At 50.7% G+C, this 15,787-nt stretch overlaps 2 protein-coding genes across 8 annotated transcripts in view; one reads left to right on the top strand and one right to left on the bottom strand.

Annotated features, from left to right (window-relative positions):
* Nucleotides 1-4,350, top strand: part of TMPRSS2 (transmembrane serine protease 2) — a 35,049-nt gene extending 30,699 nt beyond the window's left edge. For 5 of the 7 annotated variants that reach the window (XM_082625533.1, XM_082625535.1, XM_082625534.1 and 2 more), the window contains 3 exons: nucleotides 758-900; nucleotides 1,330-1,482; nucleotides 2,829-4,350. In XM_082625533.1, the coding sequence (XP_082481659.1) occupies nucleotides 758-900; nucleotides 1,330-1,482; nucleotides 2,829-2,840 (308 nt within the window). In that variant the 3' untranslated portion in view covers nucleotides 2,841-4,350. Of the gene's footprint in view, nucleotides 1-757; nucleotides 901-1,329; nucleotides 1,483-2,828 lie in introns of those variants that run through there. The other 2 variants (XM_082625536.1, XR_014294414.1) reach the window with 2 other exon arrangements.
* Nucleotides 4,351-8,391: 4,041 nt separating this feature from the next.
* Nucleotides 8,392-15,787, bottom strand: part of MX1 (MX dynamin like GTPase 1) — a gene marked incomplete at both ends in the record, with an annotated part of 32,574 nt that continues 25,178 nt past the window's right edge. Inside the window, 5 exon segments of the mRNA XM_082624383.1 lie at nucleotides 8,392-8,454; nucleotides 8,456-8,485; nucleotides 8,489-8,545; nucleotides 12,726-12,971; nucleotides 14,302-14,378. Coding sequence (XP_082480509.1) covers nucleotides 8,392-8,454; nucleotides 8,456-8,485; nucleotides 8,489-8,545; nucleotides 12,726-12,971; nucleotides 14,302-14,378 — 473 coding nt within the window.

Raw genomic sequence — 15,787 nt, 5'->3', positions numbered from 1 at the left:
CAGCATTGTGAGGGGACCAGTGCTGTCTGTGTCCTCTGAGACAAGAAGGCGGCTCAGACCGGGGTGGGTGGGTGTGGGAGCACGTTTGGGACAAAGCCTCCAGATCTGCTGATGGATGGAGTGTCAGCAGAGAAAGAGTGAAGAGTCACAGGAAGGCGGCTTCCAGCTGTGACGCAAGCCCCCCAGTGGGTGGCGGGACCATTTCCCAAGTCCGGAGGACGGGGAAGGGTGTGGCTTTGGGTGGAGGAGCCTCTAGGAGAGGCACTGCTTCAGCACCGTAAGCCCATGGAGCCCAGAAGACATCCAGGTAGCCACCGGGGGACAGAGAGCGCAAGTCCCACCGAGCGTCTAGGAAGTTTCCACCTGCCGGGAGCCGAGGGCAGATGGTCAGAGAGTGGAGGATCGTGTGGGGTTGAGGACCGTCGGGTGTTTGAGGTGGAAACACAGGGCTCCTCGGGGGGCCCTGGGAACGGTCCAGAGAAGAGGGAGCAACGAAGGCGGAAAATTGATCCCAGGGAACCAAGTGGCTGGGTGATGGGAGAGGATGATTCTAGGACACAGGTGGAGCTCCCCAGCCCCAGAGGCAGGCAGTCTGCCCCCAAACCAAATCTGGAGCCGCTTTAAACACAGGCCCCAGCAGCTGGAAGGTACCCCGGTGCCCCAGGCGCCGGTAGGGGAGGAGGGGCGTGGCCGTCTCTCCACGCCCCCGGGAGGGAGTCCAGGCTCCCTGGGAAAGCCAGGCCGTCCTCTGTTGCAGGGAAGACCTCGGATGGGCTGAACGCGGCGATGGTGCGGCTCATCGAGCCCTGGAGGTGCAACAGCAAGCAGGTGTACAGCGACCTCATCACGCCGGCCATGATCTGCGCGGGGTACCTGCAGGGAACCGTCGACTCCTGCCAGGTGATGACCAGCTTGTGTTCGGCCCCTGGGCCTTGCCAACCGGCTCCCAGGGGGCCCGTGAGGAAAGCCTCCTCCCCGACCTGGGGCCCGGGGGGCGGCCGTGGGAAGTGACAGCCATGGACGGTGAGAAAGCCCTGGTACCCCCAACAATGCACGCCGCTGCCTCCTCGGAAGGCGCTATGGGGTCGAAGTGTCAGTGCCACAGAAATAGGTATTTTGACTAGTTAAAAATATGGACAGCCACTTATTTGGTAACTATTAACTTCCGCAGACTCAAATTCGTCGCTGGTACAGTCTCTTTGGGGGATTATATAACTATCACCTCATTGGAGGAGACCTGCAGACCCTCCCATTACCCCCACCTCCTTGCCCTCTGTGATGTACGGCTTGTGGTTTCACTTCTGCTCTGTAACCTGCTGTGTCCCCCAGGGTGACAGCGGAGGCCCTCTGGTCACTCTGAAGAGCAGCGTCTGGTGGCTGATCGGGGACACGAGCTGGGGGTCTGGCTGTGCTAAGGCTTACCGACCGGGAGTGTACGGAAATGTGACCGTGTTTACAGACTGGATTTATCGACAAATGAGGGTAACTTTCCCGTCCTGCTCATTGGGTTCTCTGACTCGCTGTGTCAAAGCCTAGGAGGTGTGGTCCCCGTGCCAGGTGGCATCCCCTCCCCCACTGTCCAGGGCCCACCACTGGTGTTCGGATGAAAACGTCTGGGGCTCAGCTTTGCAGGGTCCAGAGCTGACTGTGATGGCCTTCCTTGGGCTCTGCTGACCACGCTTAGCTCTGGCTCAGGTGGTTCTGTTTACCCACCCAGACGTCATTGAATCAAACTTCTGGTGACGGGCAGAGAGCAGGGAGGGGCAGGTCAGCCAGCCTGACCTGTCACAGCCCCAGGGCAGTGACTCTGCCCTGTCCTCTTCTGGGCTATCGAGTACGCCCCGGGGCGGGGGAGCGGCTGGGGTTCCCTGGTACAAGGAGAGGTGGTGAGGAGGAGAAAGATCCCAGGGACTCCCGGTGACCCACCACCTCAGGCTCCCGGCCTGGCCTGCAACGCATAACGGAGCCCAGCCCTTGGGCTCTGCCTGGATCTGGGTGAGGACCAGATGTCTGTCCATCTCACGGGCCTCGGGCCTGGCAGAGCTCACAGATTTCGGCTCCTTCTAGGGGTAGGCTCCTGGTGGAAGAAGAAGTTCTATTCTGTTCCCTCTCAAGTCTCCAAAGCTACCCAGGTGCAGAACCAGAGGACATTGCCCGATAAGGTCCAGGCTGCCTCTCCCCAGATTGAAACCGTAGGACCTAACACCTTCAAGTGGCCATGGGGCCCATCCAGTCCCCGCCCCAGAAAGGGCCGAGTGCTGGAAATAGATGACCCCCTCTGACCCGCCAGGGGCTATGTGGTAGAGGGAAGCTGGGAGGCTGTGGTGGGGCTGAGAGGAGAAGGCAGCCCGGACACCTTGGGGGAGGTGAGCCAGGCCAAGGGGAGACTGCCCGTCCAGGATGAGGGAGCAAACGGGCAAGGTGTGTTAAGGTACTGCCGGTGGTTCAACACGGCCAGAGTGGGGAGCGAGAGGGCTGGGTAGCAGCAGAGAAAGTGGGGTAGAAAGCAGGACTAATTAGACACTTGACGTCTTTCAGTGGCTAAGGTCATGCTCGGTTTGCCCAGAGAGGCCTGTGTCCCAGCTGTGCTGAATGATTGGACCCCCACACACCCCGTTCCCCCTTATGCCTCAGGGCCTTTGCGCATGCTGTCCTCCACGGTCAGCCTAACCCCTTGACCTTCATGCTGTAGAAAAACAATATCCCTTTGTCTTATTAAGCTTACTCATTGGTGTATAAGGGCCTCACGTTCATTTAGGGGAAAAAATAATTGTCTACCTTTGTTTGTCTCAAGAAAATAACATCGTTTCTTTTTCCTTTTTGAACAGGCAAACAGCTAATCCGTACAGCCTGGGTCCTTGACACCATTCCACAAGAAAATGAAGGGGCTGATTTTTAATCCCTGTGCATGATGTATTTTTAGAAATGATTCCCAGGTCCTTTCATTTTTATCAAATAGTGAACCTGTCTGTCTTTGGCACACTCCACAGTTCTCTGTAGGCCACGTGGCCTCCCCCACCCCAGGCCCACACTCCCGCGCTCCTCGTCCGACAGGGGAGGCCCAGCTGGGTGTGGGCATGCAGGGCCAGTGCAGAGCAGAGGGATGGGGTCTGTCCCACGGGGACCTCCCTTCCAAGCCCTGTTCCAGGGGCCCCTCTTGGATGCACATGGGGCTGGTGACTTCTCAGCTGCTGGACGGCTTGAGATGGGAAGGGAGGAAGGCAGGTAGAACCTGCAGGGGCCACCCTCTGGGGCCATCGCCAGTGCGGGCCACTTGGGGTAGCCCCAGGGCCTGTCTCCCCATGAGGGGTTTAGCTGATCATTTTTCAGTGCCTTCTTAGCAGCCCTGGAAGGTGGCTGGACAGAAAGGGACCAGCCCTTCATGGGTGATGACTTGGTAGCCACTTGTCAGGGCACTGAAACCTTTTTCCCTTCTTGGGGGTGGGTGAGAGTGTAGACGGAGCCCTCAAAGCAGATGTGTTCAGTGCTGAGCACTGCCGGGGCAGGGGCCACCTGCCTGTTGGGTGGGGCGCTGTCCAGGGAGACCAGCCTTACTCCATGTCTTCTCCCTGTCCCTCTCCCTGGAGTCTGTGTTGCGCCCCACCCCCTACTGTGGTCCCACCCCGAGTGGGGTGCCTGCTGACCCTCTGAAGGCCTGCTAATCACGTGGAAATTGAGGTGACCCAGGGCAATCAGGGATGCTGATTAAAGATACACTGTTTCCTGTGAAGTGTCTACATGTTACTACCTCAGTGCTCATGGAATCTGGGCCGTGATCCTCTAAGTAGTTCTACACCTGGCTCTCTGAAAGTACTGTTGTCTTTGCCTGTGTGAACAGCAGCGGACTCGAGTTGCTTTTACCAAGTGCCTGGCTCCAAATGTAATGCTCTGTAAACGACAGGCTAAAGCACAGCATCCGTGCTTGTGACAAAGAAGAGAGAGGTGTGTGTTGGACTCCCCGTGACCCCTTCCAGCCCCTAAAGTTTCTCTGGAGGGAAGGTGACGTTTCAGTTGCCAAGTGTGAAGCGTAAACGCGGGGCCGTGAGGTTCTGCTCCCTCTCAGACACACTGGTGTTTCCAAGAACAAATTGAGTGATTCTGTGCTAGGACTTGACCTTGGAACGGAAGGCTGTACAATCCACTCGCAGGATGCTTGGGCAGCGGCAACCGCAGGGACCATCCTGACGTGCCTGCTCCCCAGGCGGATTTTAAAAAGCATTGTCATGGTGAGAAGGCGTTCCTTCTTTAGTGCTTCTCTTAATTTATGTGACCACTGTTTGTCTTCTGTTTTGTATCTTTTTTAAATTATAAAATTCAAGTGTGAAAAATTGTACAAATAAATTATGCATTCTTTTTCCAAACGTGTGTTGAGGCTCTGGCGATCTGTGTGGCCACCGCGAGCCAATCTGCGTTACCCTGTAGGGCCGGGATGTTGGAGCAGGTGCTGTGTGGTGGGGTGGGTCTGAGGCAGGGGGGCGGGTGGATCACAGGTACCTCCCACTTCTCCCAGATTCAGACCCCGAGACCCAACTCTCTTCTAGAACTCTCCCCAGTGTCCCAAAAGTTTTCAGAACCTGCCTTCCCAAACATGAGTCTAGCATCTCTTCCCCTAAAGCTGTCTTCCTAAAATCCCTGTGAGCTCACAGTGGCAGAGCTGCTTCCTTAACTAACAAGCATCTCCGTCCCTGGAGTTGTGACCACAGGTGGGAGAGAGAGATTGGGTAAATGTTTTCCTGCCTGGAACAAAAATCCATTCTCATTCTTCAAATTCCCCAAATCCAGCAGGTCCCAACAGGTAACAGGTGATTGGAGAAAACAACTGGCCATTGTCTTCATCATGCCAATTTGTGTTAAAATTATGGAAAAACTTGTAATTAAAAAAGAAAGCACATGTTTTTGTTAAAAATTCAAAAGTTCAAAAATACAGTTGATTCTTGTTACTCGTGGCAATTATGTTGTACAAAGTCATCGCGAACCCTTGAATTAGTGAATATTGAATCATGGCTCCTAAGGGACAAATAGGGGCAGTTGCCTGCCAGCCACGGGTCTTTGTCAACCCATCACTGCATAACCTTGTTCAGTATGTGTTTGTTTAAAGATACCTTATGGGTATATATTGTTGGTTCGTTAACATTGAACTAATGGCCAACAGCCCTAAAAAACTCACTCCTGAAGGATGCTTCCCCGTAGGGCACAGCCCAGCCTTCCTGCACTTAGCACACTAGACAGCTCTTTCCCCCTCTGCTTGGGGCCATTTCAACAGTGAAATCACCAGCCAAAAGTACAAAAATGCTAAAAAACCACTGCATTAAATAGACTGAAAATGACACTTCTTTACAATCTGAGCTGAAACTCATGCAGCAACTCAAATTCTTTGCCCCTCTGCACCTGTCCACAATTGTGTGCGGCTAGTGTTGATTTTGGGGGGAAGCAATACATTTTAGCAAGTAGGGGAATCCACCCATAAGGGATCTGCAAGTAATAAAGATTGTTCACCTGCAAACGTCCATGTGGGCAAGGCAGTGGGCATTCTTTCCAGTCATAGTTTTCATTTTGGAGTCCCCTCGTGAATGGTTTTACTTTTGGATGAGGCTGATTTCACCTAAAAAGTCCAGCCAGAACGCTGAAAACATTGATATTTTTGTTCTTAAACCTTTATAAAAGACATAGGTTAGATTTGCTTAATATAAATTAACCCAAAATACTAAGTAGAGTGGAAACGAGTAGTAATGAAAGTGTGGAATCTGTGTTGATCATTTTGTGGCTTCTTGCAGCTGGGGCAGGGTGAGTTCGCAGCGTGGAAAGTGAATGAACTTTGACTCACTTCTTGCTGAGCTGTGATGGAGGTCGGGGTAGAGTCCTACCTTAAACTCAGGTCCCTGGTCTGTTCTCAGCTCCTTCTCTCTGGTTTTCCTGTGGTTGCCCTGACCTCCCTCTGATTTCAGAGACTTTTTCCTTATGACCAAGGCTTCACCCTGGAACCTGACTTTGTAAAGAGCCACACACACACCCCCCTGGTTGAAGTCAAATCCTTTGCTGCTTTGGACACAGTGATGTGGCACAGGCCAGAGGTCTTCTCCCAGTGCACCCAGTGTTTTAAGGGCCGCAATTTATGCTACTTCCAAAGTGACAATTAAAAGATTCACTGTTGTACCAGCTACCTCATTTTAAATGAATTAACCCCGTAAACATGGGTGTTTGAGCCATTGCGTTGCTGTGATTAAAGAACCTGATCTTATAATCCCCTGAAAATCCACTGATCCATTTGAATCCACTGAAGGTGAGTGGATTCAAGGTCAGTGCCCCTTTTGCTGCTTTTATGGCTACCTGGAGGATGATTTGTCCCTGGGACTGGATTCCTTTCCTCCCAAACAAAAATGGACCATGGGGACTTTTCTGGCTGGCTGGCTGCTTTCGTCTTTGCTTTCTGCTCCAGAAGGAGAGAAATAAAGGGAGGTGCTCCATAGCATCTTAGAAAATAGTCAGGCATCCAGCAAGTCATTTGGACAGGTGCCCAGCCTCTCCTATGCCCACCCCACCCCTCACAGCATTTAGTAAGCACCCGCAGACCCTGCATTCTGGAACACTGAGGCTTCCTACTTTGGTCAGTTCCATGTTATCTGGCCCCTCTCCTTGCTCTGCTCAAGACTCAGCCCCAACCTATGGGATCCACTGAAGCCCAGGCTTGCCTGGAGTGAGGGACCATGAGTGGGCATCATTGCTCTTCTAGTATATTCTGCACAGGTTGATGGACCTTCAAGCCAATGCTGTAGAGCAGGCAGCAGATTCTGGAGATGCAGGCTCTGATCCCGGTGCTGCCCCTCATGGGTGGAGATGGGAGATGCGAGAAGGAGGATGGCGGGGGCAGTTCAACCCCTTGCCTGAGCCTCTCCGCCCTCTGAGTGAAGGAATCACACAGAGTGAACTCCAGGGCTGTCTCTCCCTGAGTCCTGAACAGGTGAGAGGAGAGACAGTGTACTTCTCCCCTATTGATGGCTGGCAGAACAGGCATGAGGGATTCCTGGACACCTGTTCTTTCTGGGTAAGAGGAAAGTGATTATGAGCACCTTGTGAGTCCCCAGCAGGCTTGCTCCCTGGGGAAATTCCCGTTCTCTGGATCCCGTACTATCACCTTTCTTCCTCCGCTCAGTCTAGGAATCTCCAGGAAAACCGTAGCAACAGCAAAGAACAACCCTTGGCAACACCAACACCTCGGATTCTGGTCCCTTGTTGGTATTTGAGCAGTTACTCGGTCCAGCCACGAGGGGGAGCCAGCCTCAAAGTGTCCAGAGCATCCCCTCTCGTACATGAATTATATTGTCCCAAAGCCTTGAGGATCACGGAGTCCTGAGTGTCAGAAGGGCCCTGGGATGGGGGTGCGGTGCGGTGGGGGCTGGGTGGGAGCGGACAGTGTAGCTAGTCCACCCCCCCCCAACAAGCGGTTGTCCCACTGGGCCTGGGAGTGGACAGCTTGTGAGACAGCCACTCCCTTTCTGTCGGGGTGTCTGTGGGAGTCCCCAGCCCTGCCCAGTCTAAGGAGGACAGTCAGGACCGTGCCAACTCATGGTTAACGGTCCACCTTCTCTGTCCCCCAGACCTGCATTTGCCTGTAAAACCCCACTGGCTGGGCAGTGACCTCTCTGGACTTGGGCTTTTTACCTGTCAGCCTCATGCCAGGTGGCCAGCGATTAAGCAGACGGGACACTTGATCAGCGCACATTACACACAACGCATGCCGACTGCTTCACATTCCGTCCCATTTCTTTAACTGTGTTCCCCATTTCCCTTCAGCCTCTCATAAACATCCGACCACATTCCTCTGTTCAGCTGTTCGCTGTGACCTGACCCAGCACGGAGGGAAGCGGTAGTGCCCACCGACTGCTCCACGCGTTCCCACCTGCTGTCACCGTCAGACGTCTCCCCCCAGATAAAGAAGGTGTCAGAGAAATGTCTGGTCGAAACGAGTTTATTACAAATCAAAGAAGTAGGCTTCTATGTGCATTCACACACGTGGCACCAATGCCCCTAAAACGTCGGGTGTGAAAGGCTACTACAGAAACTGGAATGACCCTTTTAGGGTGCTGTGTGGGCATCGGTGACTGATGAAGTGATGGAGAGAGCTCAGGGAAAAGGCAGGGCAGGCGTGGACCTTCTATGGAAATCACTTGATGCTTGGAGCCGGCGTGCCCAGCACAGCTTCTTACCAGGTCCTCATCCACTAACAGCAGGGGTGACGGCTACAGTCTGACTACTAACCACCGGGGCACGTGTGAAATGCTCAGCCAATGACGCGAGGCCGGCAGGGAGAGATGTCGGTCTCCAGCTCCCTGGAGACCCCGGGGCGGGGTGGATGGCAGGTTCAGCCGGGGAACTTGGCGAGCCGAGCCCGGCTCAGCTGCTGTGCTCCTTCAGCAGCCTGTCGCTGTACTTGTCCTTGTCCTGCAGCAGCTGCAGCCATGCCCTTCCGCAGCCGGCCGCCGAACGTCTAGAGCACGAAGAACTGGATGATCAAGGGGGTGTGGCTGGAGATGTGGGCACTGACCTCCTGGCAGGAAGGGAGGGGCAGTTCACAGGACGGTGAGGGGCTGCGGCCGCCAGGAGACCCTGACGCCACCGCGGAGCCCCGGCACGGACGAGACCTGGCGGGTGCAAGCTCCCTACCTGGGTTTCAAAGGCCACCCTCGTCCTCTGTGCTCCAGGCGGCACCGCGTGGGGGGCCAACCCCGAGCCTGGGCTCCCACCAGCCCCTCCTGACCACTAAATGCTTACTTCTGATGCAAGAGAGTAAAATGTGCTCTAAAAAGATAAATGCGCAGACTGAGTACAAAAACTACATTTTAAAATTATTTACAACTCTGCCCCAAAGATTTTATAACCTTTTTTTTAAAATCAAGGCTAAAATTATTTAGCAGAAAAGGAGCTGGACTATCCAAAGCCACAGAAGGGAGCTCTCTGAGTTCTAGGCACATTGAAAGTTTGTTTCAACCTTCCTTTCTCCCTCTCTGTAACTGAGCAGGTCCCTCTGGGGTCCTGGGACAATATCCCCTCCTCACCCCACCCATGTCCTCTGCTTGCCCTTTGTCTCTAAAAAAAAAAAAAAAAGTATCCAAAGAATAAATTTAATCAGAGAAATGAAAAAAAAAGGCAGCAACAAAGGAAAATAGTCAAGCAAAACAAAATAATAATAGTTTAGCTATTAAACAAAGTCAAGGACCTTTAGTCCCTCCTCAAGGGCTACAGACAATATTTTGCGCCATGTCCTCTGAGCTGCTTTACAGATACTAAAACCCCTGCCAGGTAAAAGAAGTTAATCACATGCTGCCCACAGTCACGTAGCCCCCAGATTGGTTGGAACCAGAGGGTTGAGGATGTTGACTCCGGTGATCTCACCACCAACCAATCAGAGGAGTGTCCACAAGCTCATCACACATGTCACAACCCTCTCTTTAGCATGTAACCCTTCTTCTTTTCCCTACAGAATCTCCAAACAAAACCTGGAAAATGGGGAATTGGTTCTTCGGGCCATGAGTCCACCTTCTCCCCAGGATTGCCAGCTTCCTGAGTAAAGCTGTCTTTCATTTTACCCAATACTCGCCTCTCAGTACTGGATTCTTGAGCAATGAGAAGCAGAACCTGAGTTGGGTAATGTCACCACACCTCACCCGTTAGTGCAAAGTTTCTCTTTCCTAAGATAAGTTGATCTCTCAACAAGCTGATATATACTGGTACTGTAGCAAGTTCTGCGACCTCTCCATGCTTCAGTTCCCTTCTCTATAGTATGAGCACCTGGCCTCATGGGAGGGCTGAAAGGATTACATGAGCTAAAACTAAAAGTTTAGAAAGATGCCAGGAGTGGACAAGCACTCAGGGTATGTGAGTGGAAAGAATCAGTGAGATGGAGCTGGAACACACGCTTCATGCCCCAGGATGAGAGCAGGCGAGGGATGGGACCGCCAGTGTCACCAATGCAGGGCGGGAGAGAAAGGACAGGCAGATGGAGGCGTTCCAGGGGGATGCTGGGGCCAAGAAACCGATGTCTGATGTTGGAGAACGGACACCAGCTGAAAGGAAGGGCTGGTCTGTCTGACCGACAAAACCACACACCCAAACAGCTTTTGAGAGTCTGGTACGAACACGGCTGCAAAAGTCATTTTCCCATTGTCCTGGAGATCATCCAAATCACCCCTAGTTTTGGTGAAGTAGGAGATGGATAATGTTCAGCCTGGGACCCACGTGTAACAGAAACAGGGGTGGTCAGGCAGAGCCACATGGGGGGAGGGGAGCAGCATGGGTCAGACAGGGAAGGAGAGGGAAAGCCTTTCCTGCCGGGGAGCTACCTGGTGAGCACAGTAGCCCAGTGAGCAGGGCTGGTGCAGAGTTCTTCCTGACCAAGTGGGTGTGGGGGAGCTGAGGTGGTGGGCCACACAGAGAATCACACAGAAGGGCCACGTTGGCATGAGACCATCTCTTGGTAGCTGAGAGGAAATTTCTGAGTAGTGAAAATCAGCTCCCCTGGGCCCTTTCCCCAGGGATACTGTGCAAATCATTGCCCCAGGGAAATCCAACACATTTCATGATGGGTGTGCCAGGGAGGATAACAGCTCCAAAGATGGCCCTGTCCTAATCACAGACTCTGCCAACGTGTTCCTTTACATGGCAAAGGCGAGCTGAAGTTGCTGATGGAAGTAAGGTTGCTAAGCAGCTGATGTTAAGAGAGGGAGTCATCCCAGATAGTCTGGTGGGCCCAGTGCAAAAGGGGGAAGCAGGCAAGAGGGTCAGGGGGAGACATGAGTCTGGCAGAAAGGTGGAAGGGTGCAACACGGCTGGCGGCCTTAGAAGATGGAGGAAGAGGACACGAGCCAAGGAATGTGGGCAGCCGCTAGAAGGTGGACGAGGTAGGGAAAGAGATTCTCCCCTAGAACCTCGAGAAGGCACACAGCCCTGCTGATTCACTGACTTTAGTCAGGGACGGTCATACTTAATAGGAAAAGCGGGGTTCTCATTAAAGTCAGAGACAAGGCAAGGCTGTTGCATTGAAGGGACCAGATGAGGCGAGAAAAGTTTGAAGCATAAAACTGGAAAGAGGAGGGAGAGTGGGAAGCCACCACTATTTGCAGAGGAATGAGTGTCCACTGGGGAAACTCAGGAGAATCATCTGTAAAACTACCACAAACGATAAGAGAATCAGTACGGTTAACAGGTATAAGACAATATACAGAAGTCGTATCTACTAACAACAAACAGAAGATATAATGGAAGAAAAGTCTCATTTCCAGGAGGGACAAAGTCGAGAAGAGATGTAGGAATAAACTCCAGAAGTGCGCACAATCTACACAGAGAGAACTTTAAAACACTTCTAAGGCCCCCAGAAAGGAGATCTGAAGAAGGAAAGACCCCTGATGTTCTTGAATAGGAAATTTAAAGTCACAGAGATGTCAACCCTTCCAACGCAGACAGAAATTTTCCTGAGGAAGAAGGAATCCGGCCTGTGCTCAGCTCTCTTCAGCTCCTGCCCAAGAGTCTCCTGTCTGGCTTTCCTGATGGCTTGTCCTACACATCTTGGACTTGACCAGCCAGGCTCCACAATCATATAAGCCAATTCCTTTGCTTATATTTATCAATATAAAACAAGCCTTATCCTTTCCCCAGGTGTAACAGTCAGTTTCACGTGTCACCTTGGCCTGGCTGTAGACCCACTTATTCAACTGAACTCTCATCTAGGTATTACTGTGGAGGTATTTTGTAGATGTGGTTAATGGCTCTGATCAGTTGACTTGAAGTAAAGGAGATTATCCCCTAGAATGTGGGTGGCCCTCACCCAATCTGTTGAAGGCCTTAATGTGTGCGCGTGCATGTACACGCATTACTCACTCTAAAAGGCTCTGCCAGGCAGGTGAGCAGATGAAGGGAGATGAGCTTAGCTGCAGGAGAAGCCAAGGGGCACATGGGTGCCCCCGCCTTGCCCTTCACCGGCTTCACTCACACATCCCAGGGTCTACAGGACACGGAGTTCCACCCTCAGTTTCCACCCTCAGCAGCCTTGTTGCTCAGAGAGTGTCCCCGTCCAGCAGCGTGGCATCCTCTGGGAGCCCGTCAGGAATGAAGAATCGTGCCCCACCTCAGACCCACCACGCCCCACCTCTGCATTTCCACAGAATCCTGTACATGCGTGAGCATGGTCAGTGTGAGAAACTCCTCCCAAAGTGAAGGAGACATCTGGTAAACCAGGAGACTGCCATTTGCTTTCCTGTCCAGACTTTCACATATCCCAAGGGCTCTGAGTTGGGCATCCTTCCCCAGGATGAATTTGATGGCCCTTCAAGTTATTTGAAATGTAGGATAGCAACCAAAGCACATGTCTCTGTGAACAGCTTGTCTGTGGCCAGAGGCCACCGCCTTCCAAAGCTGTGGGGGAGGGGTTCACTCACACTCCTCACACTGAATATTCACAAGAACCCTGAGAGGAGGTACCACTTTATAGAGAAGAAAGCTAAGGCTCAGAGAGGTTAAGTAACTTGACCAGGGCCACACAGCCAGCCAAAACCAGATGTAAGTGACTGTAAGTAACAACCCTTCTCATCTCTCTGATCGAGTTGCTTCTACAGAGGCTTATCCAGGGCTGAAGGATGGAGCTGGCAGTCACCTTACAGTGACAAGACAGAAAACAGGCACTCACAGAAAGGAAACGGATGAGAAGTGCCGTTCTGAGGTGCTCACAGACTCACCTGGTGGTAGGCAATCAGGTGTTGAAAGATTTCTGCTATGGAGGGGTCTGAGGAGGGGGTCTGTGGTTGGAAATAATAGTTTGACTGTTTGTTCTTTTCTTCTTCTGCCTCCTTCTCTCTGACCTGCTGTAACGCACGCTGATAAACCTGGTCCTGGCAGTAGACAATCTGCTCCATTTGAAAGTGTAGTCGGATCGATTTCTCAGCTTCCTTTACTTGTTCTAATCTAATGTCTTCAATTTTGGACTATGGCAAAGGAGAAACACAAAATTTCCCTCTAGAAACAAATCACTGGGTCACAGGAAGAGAGGTCCTCTGCAAAGACCTCCACCAGCAGGTGCCAACTGGAAAATAGCATGTGGCTTAGGAGCAGCATCTTGTCCCTATGTCGGCTTACCTGGGCATGGGCAGGCGGGGTTCCCACTCCCAGCCAAGGGTCATAATTTCCCAGGAAGCCTGAGCCACACATGTGAGCAGACACTGCATCCCCAGAGCCTGGGAACCCGCCTGGGCTCTGTTCTCCGGCCTGATCTCCAGCTTTTTCCTTTTCTCGTTTACACATTTTTCCATCTGAGGAGGAGTATTTTTCCACCAGAGAGCTCACAGGGGTAAGATGGAGGCTAGATTTAAATCAGTCAAATTCCGTATGTTTCATGTTCCTGGAGTTTAGAGAAACTGGCTGCCAGAAAGCCTGGGAGGAGACCCTTCACACAGAAAGTATCTGGACCCCCAGACTTCACGGAGCACCACTGAGGGTGATGCACGATGCCAGGTGCAGTCCTAAACCTTTTCCTCTAGGTTTCATTACAACCTCCTGCAGAAGGCATTCTTAGTCCCATTCCGTGGATGAGAAGCCTGAGGCCCAGGCAGGTTAAGTAGGCTCAAGATCTCTGGCTTGAGAAAGGCAGAGCCAGTCTTCCCATCTGTACTGGGTCTCCATCCCCTCCATATTCATACATTGAAAGCCTAATCCTCAATAGGATGGCATTTGGAGGTGGGGTCTTTGGGAGGTCATCAGGTCATGAGGGTGGAGCCCTCATGAATGAATTGGTGCCCCTCTGAGAAGAGACATCAGGGAGCTGTCTCCCCCCACCACCCATGTGAGGATACAGTGAGAAGTCGGCCAGCAACTCGAGCTGGGATCTCCAGCCTCCTGGGCTGTGAGAAGTAAATGTCTGCCATGGTATTAGTTATGTAGCCCAAGCAGGACGAGGGGGAGCCCTTGTTCTGAGATTGGATGAGTCTTTTCCATGAGTTTTTCCATGAGTCTTTTCAATGAGTTCTGTGATTCAGGGCCATTTTCTTCAGATGTGACAGTGTTCCCCTCACTACAGCTCTCTTTTGTTCCTGTGACCAAATATGTCCTTTCCGAATTCTCACTCTCTCACTCTCTCTTATTGCCTTTAACCAGACATCACTGGTCAAATCGTTAGATTCACTATTGATCTTGATTATTTGCTCCTCCAAATAAAAAAGGTTCAATAGTCTTAATGTAAGAAATCTACTTTCTAGTGTCAGGTCTACATTCTTTTTTTTTTTTTTTTTTTTTTTTTAAGTAACATCTGGTGGGTTTTACCTTGGCAGTTCTGTGGAGGTTGAAAAATTCATTAAAGTTTTTTTCTGAAACATCTGTGAAGGCAGCCCGGATTATACCTGGTGAAAGAAAAACAAAGAAGTCCAGTATTGCTAGAAGGATCCATGATCTTCACAGGTTGTAAAAAATAAGAGGATAAAACAGCACGAAACAGTTCCCTCCCTCCCCCCTCCCTCCCCTCCTCTCTTCTCAATGAAGGAGGAAGGTGTACTTTTTTGCTCAAAAACTCCCTGGAGGAACTTGAAAAGCTAAATGTCCCCTGGCATATTTACTTGACATTTAAATTGTATCCCAAATATAAATAGTTGCAAAGAATGCAATTTCTGGTAAGTTATAAATATATTAATATTTATAGTAAAACACATCACTCTTTTAAATACATCAATGGAATTGAAATAGCTCTAATTCATTTGAAAGAAAGAGGTGAACAAACTCTTATTTCAATCAGAAAATTTACATTGTTTCTTTTTATTTTTGAAACCCATATTTCCACTTGACTTCCTCACAGAATGTTATCTTAGTATGACGTACAGCATCTTTATGCTTGGAAATCTTTTGATTCCAAATTGTATGTTTCAGAAGTAGGTATATATATTATATACCTATATATATATATTTATTATATATAAATAAATAAATTATATATATATATATATATATATATATATATATATATATATAAATGTTTTCTGTAACTTGAAGCCTTGAAGTACTAACAATTTTCTTCAGGACCGAATGAAGAATGCACAATTGATCAACAAAATACAATTACAGATTTCAGTTTATACCTATTAAGCCTAAAGGTAAAATTTAATTAGAAATACATCTCTTAGAAACGCTTATAAGGCTGTCCCCCCAACCACTACTAGTTCGTGCATCCACGAAAGCCTATTACTTAGTGCTAAAAGGAGACAGCTGAAGCCTGAGTGAGAAGGGGGTCAGCCAAGGTGGCGGTGAAGAGAAGAGATTCAGGGATCTCTCGGAAGCCGAGGAGCAGATCATTTCAAGGAGAAGGGAGTGATCCGTGCTGTTTCATGCTGCATTACTCCTCAACGGTGTGGACACAGTTTCCTATTTGCACGTGACAACAGTGACACCACCCTAGGTTCGTACGGCACTTTAGAGGCTCAAGACACTCGCATAATGTATAGCTGTTTAGTCATCAACGTTACTTCTCAGAGATTTCAAATAAGCAGAGTATTTTGAGACTGCGAAGTATTCATAGCAGTGGAATAGAGGGAGGTGAGGTGTGATAGGAAATAGGCATTCAGTTCTTGTCCCTGGTTCCTGACGCAGAGTTCCTAAATCCCTTAGGATTTCCTGGGTGACAGGAGCATCTCTTGTTCTAATGAGACGGCCCTAGTTAGCTTTAGGATGGGGACTGGTCACCAGGAAGACCAAGCCTTTGGTTAGAAGCCTTTCAGCCCAATCTTCCCCCGTCTCCCCAACCTCTGGGGGCTGGAGGAAG

Source organism: Mesoplodon mirus (assembly GCF_964341445.2).
Source record: "Mesoplodon mirus genome assembly, chromosome: 6".
Taxonomy (NCBI): domain Eukaryota; kingdom Metazoa; phylum Chordata; class Mammalia; order Artiodactyla; family Ziphiidae; genus Mesoplodon; species Mesoplodon mirus.
The sequence above is the reverse complement of the archived record's forward strand: the minus strand, read 5'-3'. Positions and strand labels throughout refer to the sequence as shown.